At 41.6% G+C, this 24,184-nt stretch overlaps 1 protein-coding gene across 1 annotated transcript; it reads right to left on the minus strand.

Moving 5' to 3' along the window:
- Nucleotides 1-548: 548 nt before the first annotated feature.
- On the minus strand, nucleotides 549-18,295 carry crip2 (cysteine-rich protein 2). Its single transcript, XM_030718486.1, has 8 exons — nucleotides 18,117-18,295; nucleotides 6,160-6,254; nucleotides 3,527-3,584; nucleotides 3,126-3,254; nucleotides 2,186-2,254; nucleotides 1,958-2,052; nucleotides 1,365-1,422; nucleotides 549-1,121 (listed from the first exon to the last, which is right to left on the minus strand). Exons 1-8 carry the CDS (start codon nucleotides 18,157-18,159, stop codon nucleotides 1,054-1,056), a joined length of 615 nt encoding a protein of 204 aa, XP_030574346.1. The 5' UTR covers nucleotides 18,160-18,295; the 3' UTR covers nucleotides 549-1,053.
- Between the last annotated feature and the right edge of the window lie 5,889 nt (nucleotides 18,296-24,184).

Consider the following 24,184-nt stretch of genomic DNA (forward strand, 5'->3'; position numbering starts at 1 on the left):
CTTGGAAAAATAACAGCGGGGTTATTTATTTGAAAAATAATAAAAATCTTGATCATAGAGAATTATGCAGCTTATGCAGCCTCATTTTACCTCCTTCAAAATCAGTCCCAAGAGGGGTAACTCAAAGGACTTGAATGAAAAGAATAAATACAGGTTTGTCTGTAGCCCAACCTTCCTTAAACTTCACTAAGACTTTATGTATATAACTCGATCAGAATATTTATGTATAAGCACATCATACGTTATCCAGATTCTGACAAACGGTTCATTTGCATTATTCTGAAAAATCATCAGCAACTGGCTCCGACATTCCACATTCCCACCTTTTAAGCAACATAACAGGACTCCCCCTCCCCAAACCCCCCCCCCCCCCCCCCCCACATAGGGAATGTTGTCAGGCAGCCAAACTAAAAATATGGCATTTGTAAAACACAGATTTATTGGCAACGCGCTACACAGCACCGCCTGTGTGTGCAGCACTCTCCGAGGTGAAATTCCTCAGGCTGTCAGCACATTACAGTCAATACCTGCACCTCCCTCTACCTGCAGAGCACTTTTTGCACACCTGAGAATCCCTTTCTGATTGCTTTTTTTTTTTTTTTCACCTCTTTTCTTTTTGTTTGTTTTCTTTACACACGCATCATCACAAACATTTGTTTTGTGGGTGAAAGATTTGAAATTTAAGACCTTTATGTTTTAATGTAGTGACATTTAATGTGTTCATATATATATATTTAGAAATGTGTAAACATCGCTGGTGTGCAATATCATTAATGTGGGAATGCTGGATGTGTTTTGTGCTCCTGCAGCAAATACATATAACACATGTCTAGGCAGCACTTGTAGTCAATGAATCATTCCTTGTGTAGCTAAATTTGATCCGGGGCAGAGTAAAGGAGAACAGCAGAGACTTAGGAGAGGATCTGGAGCAGAAGGCTGGTTGTCTTGGGTACGAACACACGGATGGGGAAGAGAAAAGAGGTTGCAAATAATACTGTGGTTGATGGTCAGTGTTGTGTAGAGAAGAGAGGTGAGGCTGAGGGGACAAAAGGTTCAAGGCTGGGTCACTGCACTGGGCTCCTTGTCATAGATGTAGCTGCCCACACCACCAGTGTTCACACCTGGAAAAACCACAGGGACAGCAGGGGGAGTCACGGGTTAATAAAGAGGGAGAGGCAAGGTACAACATGAGCAGGACAAGTTGCAAAACATTTCCTGTATGGTTAACCTCAGGGTGAAAGAAGCTTCTGTGACGCATACAAAGTTATGATGAAATGACTGAAATGTGCAACATGTGCGGCTCAGACATTCTGCTTCAAGTGTAGCTGATAACTGGTGGGTTGACAGCACCACCTAGCGGTTACCTTTGGGCCCGAAGAGAACAGCATAACACGGTTTGTGGCAGTAGGGCTGGCCATCATGCTGTAATGTAAAAAAAAAAAAAAATATATATGATTAATACCACCTTATTAAAGCAGAGTGCATAACTAAAGCTGTGAAGACAGAGGGATTAATTTAACCAGCCACAAATGTTTAACCATGACTTTGTTAATTTACTTCTGCAAATTATTCTTGTGAGCAGATGTGTCAGTACACGCCTACGGCCAGTTTAGAATCACCAATTCATTTAACAAGCATGTTTCTAGACTGAAGGGGGGGTGCTTCCCACAGGGAGAACATGCAAACTCCACACACTGTGGAGCGATGCTACCACTGGGTTGCCCCCATACCAAAACATTTCCTCTTTATTTGTGCCACACATACACTGCCATCCTGTTAATATTATCTAATATTTTTTATTAGGTATCCAATATCACTTGCAAACTATACCTGCTGCAGGCTACTAGATTTTTGTCTGCTCCCTTGCAGCCCCACACTGTGAAACCCTTCGTCTTACTTGTGTGAGATTTTTGTTTTCTGCTTTTTGTTCCTTCCCCTAACTGCCCCGTTCCCTCACCTCTGCGTGGCTGCCAGCAGCAAGAGTCTTGCTGCATCTCTCACAGCGCAGACAGGGCCGATGCCAGTCCTTGCCCAGTGACGTCACCTTCTCGGCTATAGTGGCAGACACACACAAATGCATACAACACTGGTGACACACTGTAGCAGCCACTTTGCACTTTCACACCTTCTTACTCAGACATGTTTCCTCATCCCTCTCATTTCCTGGAAGTGTGAAACTGCTTACCAAAATACACCTTCTTGTTGCACCGAGGGCACAGGTTGGCCTCCCCAGAAAAAGTGGTGATGCTGCCAGCTGTTGACACATTGCAGACACATTACAATAGTGGCAAGGCAGAGGGAATGGTTTAATAAATGGCCACCTGTTTTCCCAGGTGTGAAAATCTAGTCAACTAATAACACAGGGTTATAAAAATAAATTTAGCCAAGCGCTAAGTAGCTTTTATACATTTCAAGGGAGCAATATTCTTTAAAGACATTAATCCAGCCAATGTAGATACACAGGTTGCCAAATTAAAACACCTCTCTCATTCCCTCCTGCAGGAGGCAATCATTTGGTCCGCTGAGAATGACAGGCAGAGTCAAAAGGCAAAAACACTGGTTCAGTTTTCCTTCAACCAACCAATGCAACACATTTTTCCACATACTCACAAAAAAAAATGAAGCATATGCCAAATATCAGGCAATATACAAACTGCTTCAGTACACAAATCTCTCTTTTTATTTAAAAAAAAACAACTTAAAGCATTTGTTTAAACTTCCTGTTTTCAAAATGATAAGAGATCACGTCCTCTTATCTGCTGAGCTGGTCCAAATTTAGCCCCAACATACTGAAACTTTGCAGAAATGTCCAACAAATTAATGCATCACTGTCAGGTTCAAGAGCCTCATTTTCTTGAGGTTACTGCAGCCTAATGATGTTGCACAGCAGGAATAAACATCATTTCAATAATTTTTTTCATCTGCTCTCTCAGGACACCCACCCTGTCTGACCCATCTAGTTTCAAGAGACTTTGTGCACCAATTTTCTTATCACCAAGCTAGCAGCTTCCATTCTGACCAACAGCTTCTTGAAAACACCCAAATCTTCATGGGGAGGAACAGAAAATCCTACTGAGTAGCTGAAAGAGCCACAATTCGAAGCATGAATACACTTTCCTGTTTACCTTTTGATGGCACCTTAGGTGCATACACACGCTTCTCTTCAGCTTTGGTTACTGAATCCACGCTGGTGGGAGACGTGCTGTTGGCAGGAGTATCATACACATAAGAACCTGCTCCACCAATGTTCACACCTATAAATGCGTAAGAGAGGATGTGAGGGATGGGCTGGGGGGGTGGGTTTCAGTAACTACAAGATAGAAATGCACAAACAAATAAATGTATATCCACCGAAACATGGAAAAAAAAAAGACTGATGTATTTTTCCAGATGAATCAACTTGTATCTTTCAATATATCTTTTTTTTAATTTTTTTAATGTTTTTGCTTATTTATGAACTCATTAAGATGTGTTAACATTGGTTTACAAAGACCTCACAGGATGAGAAAGTTGACTTGCACTTCACCTTTTGGCCCAAAGAGGGCAGCATAGCATGGTTTGTGGCAGTAGGGCCTTCCATCGTGCTGTATGAGAGACAGAAAAACACCATGACCTACAGATACAGACTGATTCAACATGCAAAAAACCCTATTGACGCAATTTATTTATTTATTTATTTATTTTACACACTTTTCTGAGATCATATATTTAATTTTGATCTTTTTTGGGGGGTGGAAAAAGAAATGGTGGAGTGACTGTGTCCAAAAATGGAGCTGAGTCTTCTTTTTTTGCCATCTCACTGCTGCCTAATGATGATGTCATTGTCACAGGTTACTTTAATGAGAATGGCTGTATCCACGGAACAGGCCTGTGTTGATAAATTCACACCACACTTCAAAGTGAGCCATGTGTCTGCATGTGTGTGCGCTGAGTTCCCACTTGAGAGGGGGGGGGGGGGGGGGGGGGGGGGGGGGAGCTAGTCAAAGACATAGATGGCCTGTTGCTGATGCATGCTGGGAATGTGGCGGTCGTTGCAAGAGCATGTGACCAGCTCGGGTAGGGGATCAGGGCTGAGAGCCAGGGTAGCCACTGGTCCAGAGCCCAATGCCCATAGATGAGAAGAATCAAGTAATTCAGTAGGCATGGTGCCAGGCCCAGGGTGGTAGGGGTAAAAAAAAAAAAAAACAGACAACTGGCATTAAACAAGGCACATACTGCCCATAATCCCCTCTGCTTTGGCCATATGAGCTCCTTTTCCTCAGACGGTGTGGCAGGAAAAAAAAAAAATAAAAGACTGTTCTCTCAGCTTTAATAATGCATCAACCATGATAGGATCAGCTACCGTTAAAGCAGCCACACACTCCTTTCACACTTCCTGTTTGACATTTACGAGATCCGTGAAGGTTCGGCCGCCGATGCCAGGCTGTGAGTAAGCAGTGGTGACTCTCAGAAAACAAAGGGCTCCTCTGTCAAGAGCTGTTAATAGTCTGCTATGCAAAAGTCTCCATATGGCAGCAGATATGAACAATCAAGAGCCAAAGAGACCCTAAAAATGGATTATCCATCGCAGTACGGCCCACTCTCTTCCCAGCAGTTAACCTCCTACATCCTGAAGTTTAAATCTGTCTTCTCCATCTATTCTTCTCAAATTTCTTTTCGTTCCCGACCTTCTACATCCTCCTCTTATGCTTTGTGCCTCAACAACTTCTCACTGCTTTGTTGGATTTAAGGTGCTATGTGAGACACTGAAGAGAAGGTGGATTAACTTCAAACATTTGGCTACTTTGGTCCCAACTTCTCCTTTTCATTATTTCCTCATTTATCATACAGTGCACATGGTACTTTAGGTGTTTTAGGGTAAATGGTTCCCAACTTTTTGGCTTAAGTTTCTTCTTCTTTACTCAAAGTTGATTAACTTCCATTCAGTTCACCCTCATTCATTTCACAGGCACCAAACTTTGCCACATTTGCATGCATTCAGGGTCAAATGTCAAGACTTCACCTTAATGCGTCCATTTTGGGTCATTGCATCAGTCAGAGAGAGCTGCTTCCTTTTCCTTTAGCCCACAAACAACTGACCGCACTGGGCTTCATCCTGTCCCCTTGACTCCTTTTAAAGAAGCAGCCAATGCTGCTCCAAAGTTCACAACCTTCTGCATACCAGGCTTTAGATAACATCAAACACCCTCCCAGACAATCCCACAGTCCCTTTACATTTTTTTTAAAAATATGAAATGTCACTCTGACTCGTTCTGTTTCCATGATGATGGAAGTTTTTTCCAACTAAAGTCACGCTTGTGGCATGGTGCTGCAGCCCAGGGCAGGATTTGGATGCCATCCATGGAGAGAGAGGGAGGATGGTGGGCAGAGAGCATGGGCCTCAGAGAGATTGTGTGACTGCACTACTGTAATCATGAAGAGATTAAAACAGCAGAGCAGCATCCTTTGGGGTCTGCAGGGAAATTGCTTTTGTGTACAAAGAGGCTGAGATCACATCCTCCTTAATCAGGAGTGAGAGACTCAAAAAGGTGTGTGAGTGACAATCAAGAGGGTGAAATTGAATTGCTGGCCAGGGTATGAGAGGCAAAAATAAAAAGGGCGAGATAAGAAAATCCCCAGCGTGAAGGTGCCAGATAATGAAAAGTCAGGGGAATCTACAATATGCTGAGACATGATAGTGCAGTCTGGTTATGCAAGACTAAGAGGAAGGATCTGAAAGCAACTCATCCTGCAGGGCTAAAGGGGGTCAAATTCCCGTGAGGGGGGGAAAACATATTGACAGATGCAACCAGACATAAAACAAGGCAGGAAAGGGACGTCCATGCAGCAATTTCCTGCACAAGGTCTGTAAAATAAACTGACCCGAATGCAAAGTCTCCATTTCAAGAGTCTATTCTATATGGGTCATGAGATTTTACACATTTGAGGCTAAAACACTTAAAAAAAAAAAAAAAAAAAAGCTTCTCTGATTTTAGACTTCCATCATGCTAAAATTGGCCACTTTCCTGAAGCGCTTCATAGATTTCTCTGGGTCATTTGAATGAAATACTTAATGGAAAACTAAAAGATTAACAGATGATGGGAAAAAATGATTAGCTGGAAAATCAGATAAGATTTTGGACACACGTGCACACAGCAGCTTCGTTAGATCTCACTGACCTCAGCGTGGCCTCCGGCGTTCAGAAGCTTATTGCAGCGGTCACATTTGAGACACAGTTTGTGCCAGTCCTTCCCCAGTGATGACACCTTTTCAGCTGCACATGAAAGACAAAAAACAAAGAAAGGAAAAAGGGCATGAATGCAAACACTCACATAAAGCAGCATTTACATAGATTACTTGGAACAACGCCCTTTATTTTCCTCCATCAGCTGTGTTGGGCTTTGTGTGTACTGTTCAATCAGTAATCGCCGAGAGGAATGACGTCCCTCATTGCTTCACTCTCCACAATAACCTTGTACTGTAGCTCTGTGCCCTGATGGAAAACCCGTCAACATGCCAGCTGGGAGTGAGGGGAGAGGAGGGAGGAGAGTGGGAATGCCTGTGTACCACACAGGATGCTGTGATGATATCATCGATGGATAGACAGGCAGCTGCGTTAGTCCCAGTCCAGCGTTAGCAGCGGGGGGTGCCCACATCTAACCCAATTCTTTTGTGTTACACCTCCAAACACACACACACACACCCATCCCCCAGTTAACAGTATAACCCATCCTGCTGGATGCTGGAGACAGCCCCTCCCTCCACACATTTCCGACACTTTTTTTCCCCCCAGTCACCCAGTCTGACTGGCCCTCTAGACTAGCCAGGGAGCCTTATTATACACTTTCCAATAATAAATCACCACTGCTTCCACACAATGAGCCCCAAGGATTTGCACGGGCGGCAGCGGAAGCGCCTTCTCTTATCAAGGCAGGGCACAAATAGCCGGATACAGGAATCTGCTTCCTTACATACCCTGGACTGAAAAACACACAAACATATGCACATCACACATGCAGATATAAAGATCAATTGATTCTTTCTCATGTTGTTTTCTTCCTCCTCTGTAAATCCAACAATTCAAATTCAGACTTAGGAAATTTGAGATTTTGAGTTTCAAAACAACAATCCTTTTGTGGCTTATTTTAATCATTAATACACATTAATGCACACAGAACACTATCTACTGCATGTACTTACTAGTGTAATGCATAATTTGACTGGGCTGTGTGCACTTAGTGAAAATCACAATAGAACACTGTCACAGGCTAGAACAGATGACCTTCAGACCAACCCTCAGTAAAGTTATAGCAATTTTTGATTTTTGCCAGCATTTCTTTATTACAGCTAATTGAAATCAGCAGAGCACTAAGGTCACATCTCAACAGCAATGCGATTAATGAAAACCAGAGTTAAAATATGTGGACTCACATCCTCGTTTTGAGAAAGCACAAAGAATAGTATTGAATGTATTTTTACATCATTCTAATTTCTTTGGATATTTATTGGTATTTGGAATGACTGCAAACTTGCATATGACAGAAGAGTAAACAGTGAGTGTCATCTCTTAGTATCCTTTTATTTGAGGAAGAATTCTTCATGGACTAGCTCCACTTCCACTTTCTACATACATTAAATTAAGATCTGACCGAGGTTTTTGCACCAGAGCCTCTTCCAGAGGAGACCTTGAGATCCCCCGTAGAAAAACAACCTTTGGACAAACGGTTCTGTCAGTCAGAGGGGGTCATTTCTGGAATACTGTACCGACTAACATCAGAGAATGCTCCACTTACAGTACTTTTAAAAAGCACCTTAAGCAGTTTATTAAAAGTTCCCAGACATGTTCGCACTTTCACTGATTTTCATTTTCACTTGTATATTGTTTGAATGTTTGTCAATGTGTTGTCTTTTTACTGTTATTGTATACTCATGATGTCTTCTGTTGTTTGTCCTTCTGCCTAGGGACTACAGATGCAAATTAGCAAATATGCTATAATCTGGCTCATTTACAATCCGTACAAAGTATTGATTGTTTTATTAATGTGCATTGTCCCAAATAAATAAAATTGAAAATTGAAATTGAATTCATAGTGTGGAAAGAGGTAGGAGTTAAAGCAACAGCACGTCTCAGATCATGATATAGTTCCTTTCTTCTGGAAATGCTCTTTGGAAGGACTGCGCCTGTTTCTTTGAATTTTTCTAGAGGGCCCTTATATTTTTGGCACTTCTGATTAAATCAGCTTTATTCTTTGGATAACCAAGTTAACTTTGATTTGATTTGATGTGAATGACAAAAAATTAGATTTGGAGTTTTGTGTGGAAAGGATTGATTTGGGAGATCTGATTAGTCCCTGCTGAGGTTTCCACTTGCAAACAATTTCACTGGCCGTTACAACACTGAGACAGAAAGGGCAACAACAAGGCCCTGGAGAATAGCGGAGGAAGGGGGTGCGAGATGATGCATGTGACACTGCTGCACATACGTGTGGCATAAACTTCAAATGCTTTGAGCTTTTTAGTTCCTTTTGATGTTTCATCTTTAACAACTCTAGCAGTACTTCACAGGAAAGACCTTTTAAGCTGTTTTAACCTATTTGCAGTGTTAGTACTTGCATTTTCACAGTGAACATTTAGTGCCTTTTCAGGTTTCTTTTAATAAACCTTCAGGTGATGTTTGAAGACAGTGCAAATAAAACCAATAGGAGCTCACCCTGTCTGAGTGTGTGATTTATTTCCTCATAAATCTGAGGATACACATCTACTTCTTGGCATGTATGCAATGTTAAAATAGACTCCATAAATGGACTGCAGGGAGCCTGCCAGTGCATCTTCAGTGCTGTATTTGTCCCTGACTGATTCATGAATGCAGACACACCTCCAGACAGATTTGAAGTCAGCTCATGAATGGAAATGGACGTCAGAGCCTCACCAGCATGTCCTCATTCCTCCACTGTCCACTGTTTAAGAGCTCCCTGCTTTAAAGGCCAGCTGTTGTTGTAAGAGGGGTGAGCTTGTCTGTCTCCATTATGTGCTGGGGGAGTTATAGAGTGGGGGAGGTAGAGGGGGATCTTCATCTGGCCCACATGTTTCAGCCAGCCCTTATTATCCTTAATATGCCCCTGACTCCTAAGTAAAACTGGAACATTTGCATTTGGGTTTGGCATTTCACATGCATGTGGAAAAAAAGGGGAAAAAAACTAAAGTTATAAATAAATTAATTAAAGTTACATAATGACTGCGCCAAGGGACGGTAGATAGTCTCAGTATCCCAAAATAGTAACTGTGTGGGTGCAAATAAATGCCACCACATCTTCCCTCCACCTTGTTACAGCAACAACATGAGAGAATGCACCCACTTGTGTAAACGAGCAAGATCCTGTTCATAGGGAAGCCTCTCTGGATACTCACGTTTACATTGTCAACATCGATGAGGATGTGCCAAATCCTTTTGGCCAGACTGTTTTCTCTCACAACATGCAATTTGCCTCACTCAAAAGCACACAAAAAAAGAATTCCCCCATGACTTAATGTAAACAGCAGAAGTCCTTAAGAAAAATCACTGCTTAACAGCGGTGGCACCTTTCTGCTTTTGCTTTATATCTGAAGTAACTCCAACAATTCCTGGGTTCTAACTGTGTTAAAATAGCGTCGGTGGGCTGAAACCTTCAGGGTATAAAAAAAAAAAAAAAGACACACTGTCGCACAGTAGATTGAAAATATTAATGAGTGTGACTGCCGTCTAACCCAAAACACACTAACTAAATTGAATGTGACATGAGATATAGTGACATGACACCAAGCCTTGTGCTTACATTTGATAGCTGATCTAGGAAACTCAATATGTGGCCCAAAGAGGGTTGATAAAAGGAAAGGAGGCCATTGGCAGAAGAACCTTCAGGAGTGACTAAATCAGCCTTTGGTGCAAGAAGGATTTAACTGGCAAGATAAACACCAACAGCCCCCAAACACCACAGAAGACAACTAATTGTTGTCAAAGTCTACAATCAAAAGACATCTGTATGAATGCAGATACAACAGGTTTACCTCGAGATGCAAACCACACTTAACATAGAGGGCAGATTAGTCTAGATTAGACTGTTAGTTCTAGAAGATTGAAGGGAATTGATTGTGATCCAAATCAGACCAAAAGCCATTTGTCAAACAAGGTGGAGGCAGTATCACAGCATTGGCATGTACTGGCTCAGTCACGCTAGAGTAAAAAATAGGATGGCAACCTCTTTGCAAAAAAACTGGTGGTTGAATGCCTGGTGAGAGGCAACCTGTCTCCAAACAATTGCTGTCCAACTCAGACTGCAATCACTCTCAGAGAGATGGGTGAAGGTTTCCAGATAATTGCCATCTAATTTATAAACACAGATTGCCAACACATTGAAATCAATCTGAGTCAGTCTGTGCAGATTTAACGCAAATTATCTGTGACGTGTCTGTGGCCGCAGACCTGGTCCCCATCTTTGAAGCAACCATTTCAAAGGCACAGAGGTTGCAAGTTCATTGGACACAGTTGCAGTAATTTTGGTTGTGCCGTTTTCTCTAGTGCAATGGTAGCATAAGGCTGCCAATAGAACCGGATCACTGTTTTATGTTGATAGAAGGAGCAGAAAGACCCACAAACAAGCAGCAACCAAAGACTGCTGCAATAACAGCCTGGCAAAATATCTCAAGGGAGCAAACTAGATATTTGGTGATGTCCATGTGTCCCAGACCCCAGTTATCAACTGGAAAGGATTTGCATTAAAGCATTAAAAAAAAACAATAAACTTCTTAATTTGCTGAACTTTTAAAGTGAAAATAAATGTCACTATTTATATAAAGTCCCAACAGAGATGATGCTACTGCAGGCACACTGCGCTCCAAATGAGAAAGAGTGCTGGACAGAGGTCATCACTATAACCATATGATACCTGCACCACTGTAAGCTGCTTAACTTCATTTGTAAATTCCTGGTCTAAGCTCTTCGGTCTGCGCTCGGTTGCTCTGATTGCATTGTCAATATGGTTTAAATCACTGAGTGAGCCTGCTGCTGATCCCTCTTCTCACTGATTTAGCCATTAATCAAAGTAAAGGAGGCAAAACTCAACATACTGAACTTGAAAAAAAAAAAAAAAATAAAAGAAAAAAAAAGAAAAAGGAGAAACCCAAGTGCAATTTCATAAAGAAATTAGTGCACTAAAACAGGGGAACTCCACCGCATTATTCTGATCTGAATGTTTTATTAAGGGTCAGCATGATTCTTTTGTCTAACTTTTTCTCGGGAAATTGGAATCATAAGACGTTTAATGCAGAGGACAAAAACAGCAATTCAACATCAAATAGATGCAGGATGTCTGAAAATGAATTACTTGTCTGATTGAGTTTCAGCTGGTAAGAATATCTGTTCCACTTTCAAACACAGCGGTACCTCAGAGAACTTTGATCAGGTTATAACTTAATTTACCTTGTTTGTTCAGCTACAAGATGCCATTACGCATCAGACTGCATTAGGAGCAAATGCTGTTATTCTCATACAAAGTTCCTCAGCCTATAAAGGGAGAAGCATCAGAGAAGGCCTGCAGCAAATGGTCTACGAACACAGGGTAATTGCACAGAACATTAAGCAACAGGACTTTAACAAGGGTTCTTCAGAGGAAATAATCATTAAGGCCCCATTTCTCCCAGTGACTTAATCACAGTTGCCTGATTGTCAACAGTGACGAAGGAGCTGCACCGATACACCAGAGCTGACGGCAGCCTAATATATCCACCCCGGGTCAGGAGGAAATTTGTCTGCTGTTTTACTCGGAGTCATAACAGATAAACAAGCACAATGTACCGAACAACATTTACACAGCTGAACTCCCACCACGCAGCGCAGGAGGAATGTCAGCCAGGGAGCCGGGCTCTGCACATCGCATATGGGTGCCCTCTTATCACTCAATAATTCGATCAGCGTGCAGCGGGGGGGAAATCTAATGTGTCTGACAAAGAGGAGGACAACAGGGCCACAGCTCTGCGTGCAGCTGGAGTTCGTCTCTGCAATGAGATAAAAATCACTGTACAGGCTTCTGTTTATATTTATGAGAAGGCTACAGCATCAAAGACAAAAATAGATAGATAATTTACCGTTTATAAGTGTTCACAATTTGCTTGTCACAGTTAAGGCCGTGTGGACATCAAATTAGTAACTTATTTACATTTTTGCAGCTGATTAAGCTCAAGTCTTTCGTAATGTTCATGATGTAACCAGTGTTATTGTAAATATCTCTAACTCATGGCTGGCTGGCTTCTGTTCTGTTGCACCCTCTGGTAATGTGGACCCATCTGTTCAGCTACAATAAACTCCTCTAAAACACACTTACAAACTAACACACACACACGCGCGCTCTCCATCCATTTCTCAGTCCCTTCGTCCATCGGTGACAGCTGAGTCTACACGGGTGCTTTGCTTTTCTGGCTTTTGTCACAACAGCGTGATGGCTACATGTCCTAATAAACAGCACACACCTGACTGGCAAACTGGAGGGCCCCAAAGGCAACGCTGGACCCAAGCGTGAAGGGTACATCGTGGAAGGTAAGAAAGGAAAAAATAAGCAGTCCGTATTTCCTCCTCTGCATCCTTTTATTTTTCAGCTCTCTAGAGTACAAACACCCTCAAGGACGTGCAACCTTTTACTCAGCTTAAAGACAATGGCCATTCATTTGTACACATAAGAGTGTCTAGCCTCACAAGTGGCCTTGAGGGAGTTTTAATTTAAGGAATTTGTTCATTTGTGGCCTCTTTATCCTGTGGTGAAGTGGGGTCAAACTGTTCTATAATCAAACTGTAGACTCAAAATTGATATTCACACTATCGTGACAACTTTTCATTTACAATCTCGTTAAGGAACAATGGCCACTGCAAGCTCTATGGGCTGAATTTGTTAAAAAAAAAAAATCATCCACACTTGGTAGGAAAAGAGTTTTAAGACCGTCTTGTGCTGTATCTGTGCAAACCTAAAGTAAGCTGACCCTGGCACTGTTGTGTTGAGCACTAAATTGATCTGTTCAGGGTGAATGTGTGCCTGCAGTTCCCTGTGGTGCTCAGTGACACTGCAGGGTGGAGAACTATGCAAAAGAGCGGCTAGGAAACACGTATTTGGATCAGTCTCCCTTTGGCTGATGCAACCCCATAGCAAAACTTAGCTCTGGAGGTCGTCTGTCGCCTCAGCCAAGGCGAGGTTTCCTCCCCAGGCTTTCTCCCCTCCCACTGTGGATAAAAGATGCCGACCTCGTGAATCCTGTTGACTGACGTAAATGGACTGCAGTTAACTCACATCCTGTCGGGGCTGGCCAGAGGAGCCGCAGGCAAAGCACCCTCACCACAGTCCGTCTCAGTGACTTGTTCGCCCTCCCTGAACCCCTGCGCCTGCTTACCCCTGCACCGCATCTCTTCTCTAACCAGTCAGGACGCTTTGCCCCAGCTGCAGGGGTTTCCAGAAGATCTAGTCTGGATGCACAGCTTAGAGTAGCGGGTGATGCATTCAAAAAATGAAAGCAGGATCACTGGAATTCCTTTAGTTTCAGCCAGTGGTAATTTTGATAATGAACCCCTGAGGGAGAGAGCCATCATATGACAGAGGCATAAACTGTAGCAGTTAAGTGAAATCATCTGAGTTGTGTAAAGTCGAGTAATAAAAGCATGTTGTACTGCAACGGTTCAATGTAAGAGCACGGTTAAAAAAAAAGAAAAAAAAAAAAAGAAGAAGAGATTTTTAATAAAAACGGCCCAAATGGCAATGTTCAAAATCACACCAGCATCACTTGGGCCAGCAAATTCATCTTGAGTGGCTACTCTGTGATAATCACAAACAGAAGAAACCCACTATCCAAGTAATAACCTCGTGAATGGAAAAATTAAAGTAACACAGAAGTGCCAAAAAGTGCAGTTCCTCCCATTATTTGAAGCCCACTCCAAATCTAGTCAGTCCATATGAACCCATGTTAAAATGCCCAGTTTTAGGTAGGAAAAGCAGAGTACAAACTATTTTCTCAATTTATCATTTTTTAATAACACTTGTTTCAACTATATTAAAGCTCAAAGTTAAAGACGGCAACTAAGGGAGGTATGGTCTAATAAGGTGACACTAAACAGCTGTAGGTCTACAGGCCTACAGATTTCTGACCACTGACCACAGCCTGGCAGGCTAACTTATGTTTCAGTCCACTGCTGTTATGGAAACATTAGGAGTTTTTGGTGGTTGGCTGTGTTGCTAAACCACTGGAGAAGAGGGCACAAAAAGATTATTTTTAGAGTTCCAATTAAAACCCAACCAATGAAAAACTACGTTGAGTTTCTAAGACAAACTTGGCTTTTCTGAGTGACAAGCAGTCACATGCTTTATGTACATCATGACTGGTTTGTTAGGCCTGTTTCTGTTGCACGCTCTTCCATTTCATTTGTGAATAGCTACCAGTTTTTCCTCCTCACACAAAAAACCTGTTATCTAATCAGGCCTCATATCTTTCTGATTTACAGTCTATCACTGAATGTTCTGTGTTTTATCAGCCTCCAGTTTTACTGGAAACCTGCCAGGTAACTGCGCACATGTACATATAGTAGGCATCAACATAGCAATAACTTCAGAATACAAATACACCAAATTGCTATTGCTGAACAAAATTTGCCCATAAACAATATAAAAGTTGTTTCAATAATGCAATCTCTAAAACTGTAGACTGTAATGTGCAAGTCATCTGGATGAACTGCACACAGTCACCTTTGTTTTTCTGTGCCTTTATGTAACAGGTCATTCTGCTGGAAGGGCTCACCTGTGTCGGGAGGTGGGGTAGGGGGAGAGCTCAATTGTCAGCACCTAGCTTAATGCCATCTCCATTAGGGGATCATATTTGTGCCTCAAAAAGGCAGAGAAAAGGGATTCTCATTGAGTGGCATGCAGGAGCTGATAGGTTATGCAATGGCACTGAGCAGGAGGCAACAACTCAAGAAATGATGTTACATAACTGAAAAGGCACATTCACACAGCCCACTGGGCAGCCAAGTGGAAAACAGGGTACTCTAGTGTTGACAGAAAAGAGGTGAGGGGGAAAAAAGGGGTATTGTGTGAATGTTTGGGGTAAAAGCGGGATTTAAAAAATAAAAAAAAAAAGGAGGTGTGTGGGAAACAGTGAACTGGTCCCTGTCGGCAGACTGAGGGGACGAAGGTATTCTGTCTCTACAGAAGGACAAATGTACGCAGAGACAGAAAGAGCCTTGTGTGAATAGAGATGTCCTTTCTCATTATAATGCATGAAGCACTTTGAGAGTCTCAATTTAAATAAAGGCAAGCCATCTCACCCCATTTCCCCCAGTCTTTGCAGTTAAGAAAAAAAAAAATGGGAAGAGAAATTCAGGGCCTGAGGCATCACTGACCGATTGAAGAAGAGGAAAGAGAGCCAGAATGAGAAGGACTGGTGAATGAAAGAGAGAAAAGGGAACACCATTAGTTCCCATTGAGCTCTCATTTATTCAGTTAGCTGCACAAAGATGCACTGCTCCCATTTGTCATGCACAAGAGTTGCATCACTCAGCTGAACTTGGGTGCTCGATACATGTTTAGTGAACCATTTTGTTCTCCTTCACACGCCAACAGTGTATTCCACGTGCCAGCAAATAGTCCCCTGTGTATTATGAGCATCTCTGTACCACAGGAACTAACCAATGCGTGGCCGCAATGTGAACGCTGAGAATTTGAGTCACCATTCCCTACAATTAAAAAGTGACCATCTTTGAGATGTTTGCATTCTTTTAATACCAGCACCAAGAGAAGGCTTCCTTTTTCTGCTACTGCTTATTTGGGTTTCTTAAAAATAAGCCTGTACTCGAGGCTGCAGAAACTTCAAAAGTGGAGAAAATGTTCCAACATGTGCCTTGAGTGGCAATGAAATTGAACTGTCACCACCAGAAGACAGCTGTCCTTTAAAACTGAAAGGAAAATAATAATAAAAATAACATTTGCCCAAACCCAAAAGAATTTCCATTCCAGACTGCGGCTCACTGAGGCCACTTGAAATAACTTTCTTTCCAAGTCCTACAGTGGGACTTGGCCAATAAGCAAGAGGACCAGGTGGGTACCTGCAGAGTGGGCCCATCACCGCACTGTAAAGCACACCCCAAACCACCACCACATGAAGAAAAGGGGGAGCAAAATAAGACGGGAAATAGACAATTTTCTCTATCGACAACACATGTCATGGTGCATGCTTCTGAAGCACGGGGTTTTTATTTTCCACTTTACACCCCCATTCATACCTTTTCTCTGACTTTAACAGTTCTGCAGACCTGAATAATCACCTCAGCTCTGCATTTCTCATCTCTCTGTAAAGCAAAGTGGCTGAGAGGAGGGCGTGTGTAGGTGGAGCTGCTGAGCTCATCTACAACATCTGACATCATGTTGATACTCAGTCTGTGGGCAGCTGAACTCTTCTCCCACCCTGACCTCTCCCATGTATTGTCACAGTTTTCACAGTCTCCCTTGAAATGACTAAAACTTTAATAATACTGCCATTCACCTCCCCTTACTTTCTTGGCTGGATGAGTGCAGCCAATTCAGCAAGCGCTAGCTTCCAGTAGCCCTTTATCGTCATCATCATTGCTCTCCACCCAATGAAACACACCCCAACCAAAAATAACTCCACTAGGTTGGATCTCAACATGTTACATAAAAAAAAAAAAAAAAAAAAAAAAAAAAAAAAGGAGCTGTGACTCAGCCACTGCAGCGCATCACAGCTACGATGCATAAAATTTGTATTGGAGGAAAATAAATCTTATTTGTAATTTTATTATTCCATGCTGATGACTCTTGGGACTCATAGGAAGAGCAGCAGCTAGGATGTTCACTGCCACCCGTGTTATGCAAGAGGACTTCCATCCACTCACATAATTGGTTTTGACCCCCGTGACAGCTCAGATGTGTGCTGTGAAGTGTAGAACAGATCAGTACCGAAGATTTTTTTTTTTGTTCCCAGCGTGCATCCAAACACAACCATAGAAATACTCAAAGTTCAACAGTATTACAGCAATAAAAATAAACTGAGGAATGAGCATGTCAAGTGCAGCCTTCAGATGTAAATGAGCTCCTTTAATCCACTGCTCTGCCTGTAGATTATTTTGCACTGTAAACATCTGTCATAGTAAATATGAGGTGCAATCTCTCTCGCTGTGACTGAGTGCGAGTCAAAGCTCTGCACTCCAGTGGGTGCCTTGATTTCATATCTTTGTTTACAAGGATGTGAAAGATGCATGTTTTCAGGTTTTTATCCCACTGACGCAGCATGATGGTGCTGCGCTCCTCTCTGAGTGGGCAATCTCAGCATATGGCATTTCTGCACTCTTGGCAACAGCCTCCATCAGCCAACTCTCCAAAGCCAACTGCCAGGCTTGGATGTTTACCAAACACAACAAATTAAAAATGGCACAGATCAGTGTCGAAATAAGATAAATCATTCATCCGGTCTTGTGTAGACAAGTGTAAACAGGGCATGTTTCCACTCACGTAAGTTAGAAGCGTTTAATGTACAAAAAGAAAAAGAAAAAGAAAAAAAAAAACAAACAAGAAATGTTTGAACTTTTGTTTACACTAACCCCTCTGCCACTACAGCTTCTAGGTTTCCCAAAGTATTTTTCTGTGAATCATTTACCTTATCAGCAACCTTTAGTCTAAAAAGACCTAACACCCTATATATAAATACCTATAAATAACTATAGGAGATTAATTTTTTTTACACATCCTTATATAGAGAGCTATACCGATAGCAACAATAGCAGACTACAGTTTCACAAATTCGTCAAACAAAATACACAAGAGGCAGCAAAAGTTCATGTTTACATTCAGAACCTCAATTAAAAATCAAGCATTTTTAGCAAATCAGTGTAAACGCTGCTACTTAACATATCTCGAATGTATTTTATTTTTAATGAATGAACATTGAAAAAAATGCGCAAGTACTTTATATCCCATTCAAAGAAACGCTCGTGGCATTTCTAAATTAAGAGCATTAAGGCATAAAATGTAAATCGATTTGATTGTTATGAATATATATTAGCTAACGAGCCAAAAAGTAATTTAATCATACTGGACCCCTTAACCCGTGAATCACTTACCGAAATACACAGTCTTCTCGCACTTAGGACACTTTGAGGCCATTTTTGAATGTTGTGGGTCGAGTGAAAGCGGTGTATTTTGGTTGTCCGCAGCGGTTTCCACTCTCAATTTGTCCTTTAGCTCTGCTCTCCACAGCAAGTGTCCCGCTCCGCTCACAGAAGCTGGAGCATCTATTCAGCCAACGGCTCCTCATTTGCATAGCTCCGCCCCCCACGCTAGGAAAACAGTCCACATGCCTCCTTCAACTGTAGTGGGAAATGTCGTAATTTCGCAGCAAACCTGTAAAAACGCCGAAATTTTCTGTCGGGACAACAGAGATGCAATATTGAAAATTTATTGTGTGATCTGCAGAGCTTAGATAATTAAATAAATGTTACTTGTTCTTGGTTGAAAGTACACTTTAATGCTTTATTTTTTTTGCCTGGAATTCTTCAATATTCCAGGAACTAGTCAACCACTGTACAACTATTTAAGTAAATATCTGTCTCCTGTTTCATCAGATCATTGTGGCTTGAATGTCTGGGGAATCTTTTTCCATGGCAAGTCAAATCCATTGGTTTTAAATTATGCTCCAAAGTGCTTGTTGGATGCTTAAAGAGTGTCTAAATGCTTGTCTTTTACTCATGTCAGGATTGGGATGAGTCTGTCTTTTCTTCAAAAACTGAAAATCTGACTTTAATTACCAATGGGTCAGGTGCATTGAGTTTAGCTACTTCTACTCCAGATGCTTTTTAAGCATTACTTTTATCATACTTCAGAGGCAGGTACCCAGCTTTTAGTCAAGATTTTAAGAGCCTTTGCAAAACCTGGGATCCTCTGGGCCTGCTCTGTAGCCAGAACAATGGCAAAAGGTGGTCCATGCTTTAGCTATCAGGGTTCTGATGCCCTAAAAGGACCTGCGGAAATCAACCTTGTTGAAGCCCCCCCTTTTTTATTCTTACACTTTACCTTAGCTTTGTTGCAGCTGCTTGCCTCTATTTGCAGTCTGTTTCTTCTGATTTTTACTCAGTTATCCTATCATACCAAATTTTTATTCTTTTTTAAATTCCACTGTTCCAGGGATGTTTTGTTGTTATAGCATTTTGTAATCTTCTATTAGATAAAATTAGAATTATGATATTTGTTGTTGTCTTGCACGCAAACTCTAACTTTAGATGAGACTGAATAACATACTCTATCGTGTGGTTTCTTTAAAACATACTTCACAATCTTTCAAGCTTGATTTTGAGTTGTAAGTCTTACGAGCAGTACTTAAAGGCAGCAGCCTTTCTCTATGGGATACCCTGTCCGCCATAGTTAGTTATGTTCAGGCGGGAATGCTTTGGGGCAAGTGGTGGGTAAGTCCACTGGGCCAAATGCACTCCCACTTCCTTTTTTCCCTTTTCCACAGGAGGAGCAGGCAGTGTTTGGATGAATCACAATGCTTTCTTTCAGAGTGAGTGACTCGTAGGAATTTGTTAGGAAGATGCTGAAACGTGGCTCGGGTGGATCAGCTTTCCCTTTAGAAGGCTTGCTGGCTTCATGACAAATTAGGCCCAATGAGAGAGACAGGCAGACCTGGAAAGCAGCAGCAGAATTTCTCACAGCCCAGGATGACATATAGCTGTTGCCCTCACTTATGATGACTTATTAACACACTCAAGAGATTATCACTTCCTCCGGCAGAGTGTCTGTCTCTTCCCACTCTTGAGGTTAACTGAGATCATCTCTTTCACACATTGGTATTGCCTGGTCTATCTGCTTGGTGACACAGAGCAGATCCTGGTCCTGGAACGGACGCACTGAAATTTCCCATATCTGTGTCCCAACTGATTAGCACCCGTCAGCATGCCTGTAACCGGTCCCTCCTTATCTCTGATGAGTGCAGTGTTTTTAAAAGACCTCAGCCCAACAGTCAATAAGGGTTCTCTAAGGCAGCAAAACTGTACACTCAGCAGTTAGACAATAGATCATCTGGTGGGTTTCACAGAGAACATAAGGGTTCACCTCCAGCTCTGTGCTGCGGCTGCAGGTTTGCTGCCCGTTCAGCTGCAGTACACACTCAAAGCCGATGAGAGGAGAAGGTCAAATACACTATGGAGTGAACTGGAGACAAAGCAGACTAGGACACTGAAACTGAAGGGCCAGTGTTCTGCAAAATCCTTGGCTCACTGAACACATGATAAAGAAAAAAGAGGGGTGTATTATCCCCACTGCCTGCATTTATGTGAGGCTGAAACATACAATGTACTATAAACAAACCTTGCCTTGAAAACTGAAGTTTAAAAACTTAATTTTAGTCATTTCAGTGTATATATATGGATTGACGAGTAAGGGAACAGCTGCCCCTGACAGGCTCTGAAGCAGTGTGACGTGATTTGATGCTTTTGAGGAGTGGGTAATGCCACGGAGACCGGAGTGGACATATCCAGGCCACTAGTTTTACTTTTAACTTGATTCTGATCTGGTGTTTGGTTCAAATCCGTAATGCTCCTTCAGAGCAGATCAAGAATCTAGCCCCACAGGGATAGACAGAAATAGAAAGCAATGGTTTAGAGGGAAGGCTGAGGTGGTCCTAAGGGACGTAAAGCATGTTAGTACTGACTGAACAAGAACACCACAATGTGACACACTAAAGTCACTTTGTCAAAACCACTCTTAAAGGGGAATGCATCAATTTAATAACAGTATTACTAATTACTAAGCCATTCCAAATAGTCTTTTAGTCTCCATAGCAATAAAAATCCCAGAATATAAAGTACTGTGCAAAAGTTTCAAGCTACTCGTCATTTCTTTATATTTTTCATCCAAGGAGACAAATTTTCTTGTAATTCTTAAAGTGGTCTTGAGCAATAGTTCTCCAGGCTTTCAAAGTTTTTCTTTCAGCATTGACTGCTTTTTCACTCATTTTCAATCCAGTCCCTGCACCTAACCATTTTTGGAAGAATGTCTTTTTTTTTTGTTGTTAAACCACTAACCACTAATTAAAGCATATCAAAGGGATGGATCAGTCTTGTGTCTACACATAACTGAAAACTTAGCAAATAAACCAATTTTAAATAGTATCTTTAGGTAGTTTGTTACTAGCAACCTGTCACAAAAACAATTGATTTGTTCCCACTTGATTTGTTTGTGGAGTCTCTCTCATGATTTTGGACTGCATTTCAGCCAGTGGTGTTGGTGATCTTGTCAAAATTGATGGAATTATAAACTCAAAAAAGTACTGTCGGATTTTGATTCACCATGCAGTACCATCTGGAAAGCATCTGATTGGCAACAGCTTCATTTTTCAGCATGACAACAAATCAAGTGCCCTGCCAGTGCAGTAAAAGCATACCTTATAGGACAAACACACAACGGAACACTATCAGTAAGAGCTCGGACCTCAACAGTATTGAAACAGTGTGGGATCATCTTGAATAGAACAAAGGGCAGCCAACATCCAAAGAAGAGCTTTGAATGTCCTTCAGGAAGCCTGGAGAACTATTCCTGAAGACTTACATACTTAAAGAAACTACAAGAATGCTCCCAACTATTCTGCTTTATTAAGACAGTCACATTCTGTTTCAAAGGTTGTCAAATTGTGAGAGTTTAAGGAAAATATGGGACAATCCTTTCTCTGACTTCTTGCTGACTTGAAGTTAATGACAAAAGGACGTATAAAAATCATTCCCAATCACATAGTGATTGGGAATTGTGTGGAACCCTTGGCTCACAGTCTCAGATCAGGATTATACTTCCTTGTGCACACTGACTTCCTGCCAACACAAGAGACCTGTAGTTGATGCTATTATACAACTTTCTGATTTGCTTGTAGGAAGCATGCACAGTTGGTGCCCTTGTATTGTAATGGTCACCTCATACACCCTCTGATGATAACATTTATGTAACTCAGCCCCTAGCAGATCTGTGCAGCTCATGAATGTGGAAAGCAGACTCTCCTAGCAGGACTACCAGCCACAGAGCTGTTACCCAGCCTACAGCAGGAGGCTGTTTATGAATACCAGCAGAACACCTGTCCTAAACACTACTCACCCCAGGACAAGCCCATTGCCCGAAGATAGCAGCACCTGCTATCTGGAAAATCCAGCATTTCTGCCTTTAGATCCTTCCTTTTTCCTTCCTGTCTGTCCCGCCCCCGCATACAAACTCACACATTAAAGCTCCACAGATGAAAGTGAAGACATAATTCCACATGAAACACGTGCCGAGTCGTCTGCTCTGAGGAGCCTACATAAAAAAACCAGCCTGTGCACAGCCAAAGACCACAACAGGCCACCTCTGTCGTCAAGTACAAGAGACAGAGGCAACCGTTAGTTTTGACTGAGGCATTCTGAGGATCCTATTTTAAATGTGCAAGCACATCATTTGAAGGACCTCAGACAGCTGTGTAGTTTCTGAAAATTGGAGCACATACTGTTTGCATGGACAACACGTGATCTGAGCATGTGCACGTCTTTGAGTAAAAGAAAGAGAAAAAAAAAGCCTGAATTAATTATTGAAATATTCCCACAGCACACGTTCCAGAGCGGTGATTATTTTAGACACAGTAGCCTATGTTTAGCTCTGCTAGGATACAGGGGTTAGACTGAACATTCTCAGCAGATGATAAGCTATATGTTGCATGAGGAGACTGAGTGGTCTGTGAGATTTTAATAGAGAGATACTTTATCTACTGGATAAGACTGAGAGGACAGTCTTTTACAGGGTCTGAAAATAGGATGGACCTTTTCTCTTGGGTCCTCACCTGTTGTTAAGCCATGATACAATTTAAGGTCATAGTAGTACACAAATTACCCACAATAATTCACACTGAGTTAATCAAATGCAAACTAGCAGTCCCACAGTGTTAGATACTTGTATGACCTTGAAAAAAAGGTGACACCAGCACAACATACTTTATCCATCCATCCATCCATCCATCCATCCATCCATTTTTTTAACTGCTTATCCAATTTATGGTCTGGGTGTTGGCCTATCAATAGGAGTTGACAAGGTGATAGCAGTGTACACCCTGGTCACCAGTCCGTAAAAGGGGTAATACACAGAGTCGGATGTCTTTGGCCTGTGGGAAGAAACAAACACAGGAACAGGTAGAAGATGTGAACTTGACACAGAAAGTCTTCAGATGACCAGAAGGTTTGAACCAGGAAACGTCCTGTGAGGCAACAAAAAGTCACATTCAAGCCAAATATTTGAGTCAACTATTTTTTTATTGCTGAAAACAACATAAACCATAATGTATGGAAAAACTTTGTAACACAAAGAAAAAAGATGTTGACAGTAAGAAAGGGAAACTATTTCTACAATGAAAGGATTCTTCTTCTTGAGGCAAAAATCATCAACAATTAACACAAACATTAAAGATTCTGATGCCACTTTTCCACCATTAGGACCCTTTTGACCACATTCCAACCAGCCTCTCTGTATATATGTATATGTTCCCATTGTCACCTCCAAGGTCCTATTAAGTCAGGTGCAAACAGTGATGCTACATGATAGAATAAGATTTAAGGATGAATTTTGTCTTGTGGTATTTTAATAAATTGAATATGGCACATTTTAACAGCTAACTCAGGATCACTGTGATGATTCTATCAATGGAAAAAAGAAAAACTCAAGAGTAATGCTCAAGAGATGAGACCTACCTTATTTGTAGGTGCCAAGTCATTCCTTATTAATCACTTTTGGTGCAGTTTTGGTAAGGAGCCACTTGGTTAATTATTGAAAATTTGTGGCACTGGAAGCAATTAATTGAATAATATTCCAAATAGTATTTCAAACAGCACATTTGGAGACATTACAAAACTTTTTCCAAACAATGATGTATGATTTTGAGTGTGTTTTTTACTCCTGACTTGCCCCATACATAGTCCTCCTGTGTCTTTAACCCTGGATAGTAAGTTTTAAAGTATTTTACTCCCACTGGGACTGAGACGGGTTTAGACTCCACTGAATGCCATTTTTAGTGATGTGGGTGTATTGTTTTACTTGGCAAATGTCTAAATTGCCCACTGCTGGTCAACAGTCTATTGGATACACTTTCACTGCTTCCCGTTGAATCTAAAAGCCTATTTTTAGCCATTGC

This window comes from Archocentrus centrarchus, chromosome 22 (genome assembly GCF_007364275.1).
Source record: "Archocentrus centrarchus isolate MPI-CPG fArcCen1 chromosome 22, fArcCen1, whole genome shotgun sequence".
In the NCBI taxonomy this organism is placed as follows: domain Eukaryota; kingdom Metazoa; phylum Chordata; class Actinopteri; order Cichliformes; family Cichlidae; genus Archocentrus; species Archocentrus centrarchus.

Coding starts and splice junctions, on each gene's coding strand:
- crip2 (XM_030718486.1), bottom strand. CDS start 18,159: ATGGCCTCAAAGTGTCCTAAGTGCGAGAAGACTGTGTATTTCG. Junction 6,255..18,116: donor CGAGAAGACTGTGTATTTCG/GTAAGTGATTCA, acceptor TTTCATGTGCAG/CTGAAAAGGTGTCATCACTG. Junction 1,122..1,364: donor TGTTCTCTTCGGGCCCAAAG/GTAACCGCTAGG, acceptor TGGTTTTTCCAG/GTGTGAACACTGGTGGTGTG.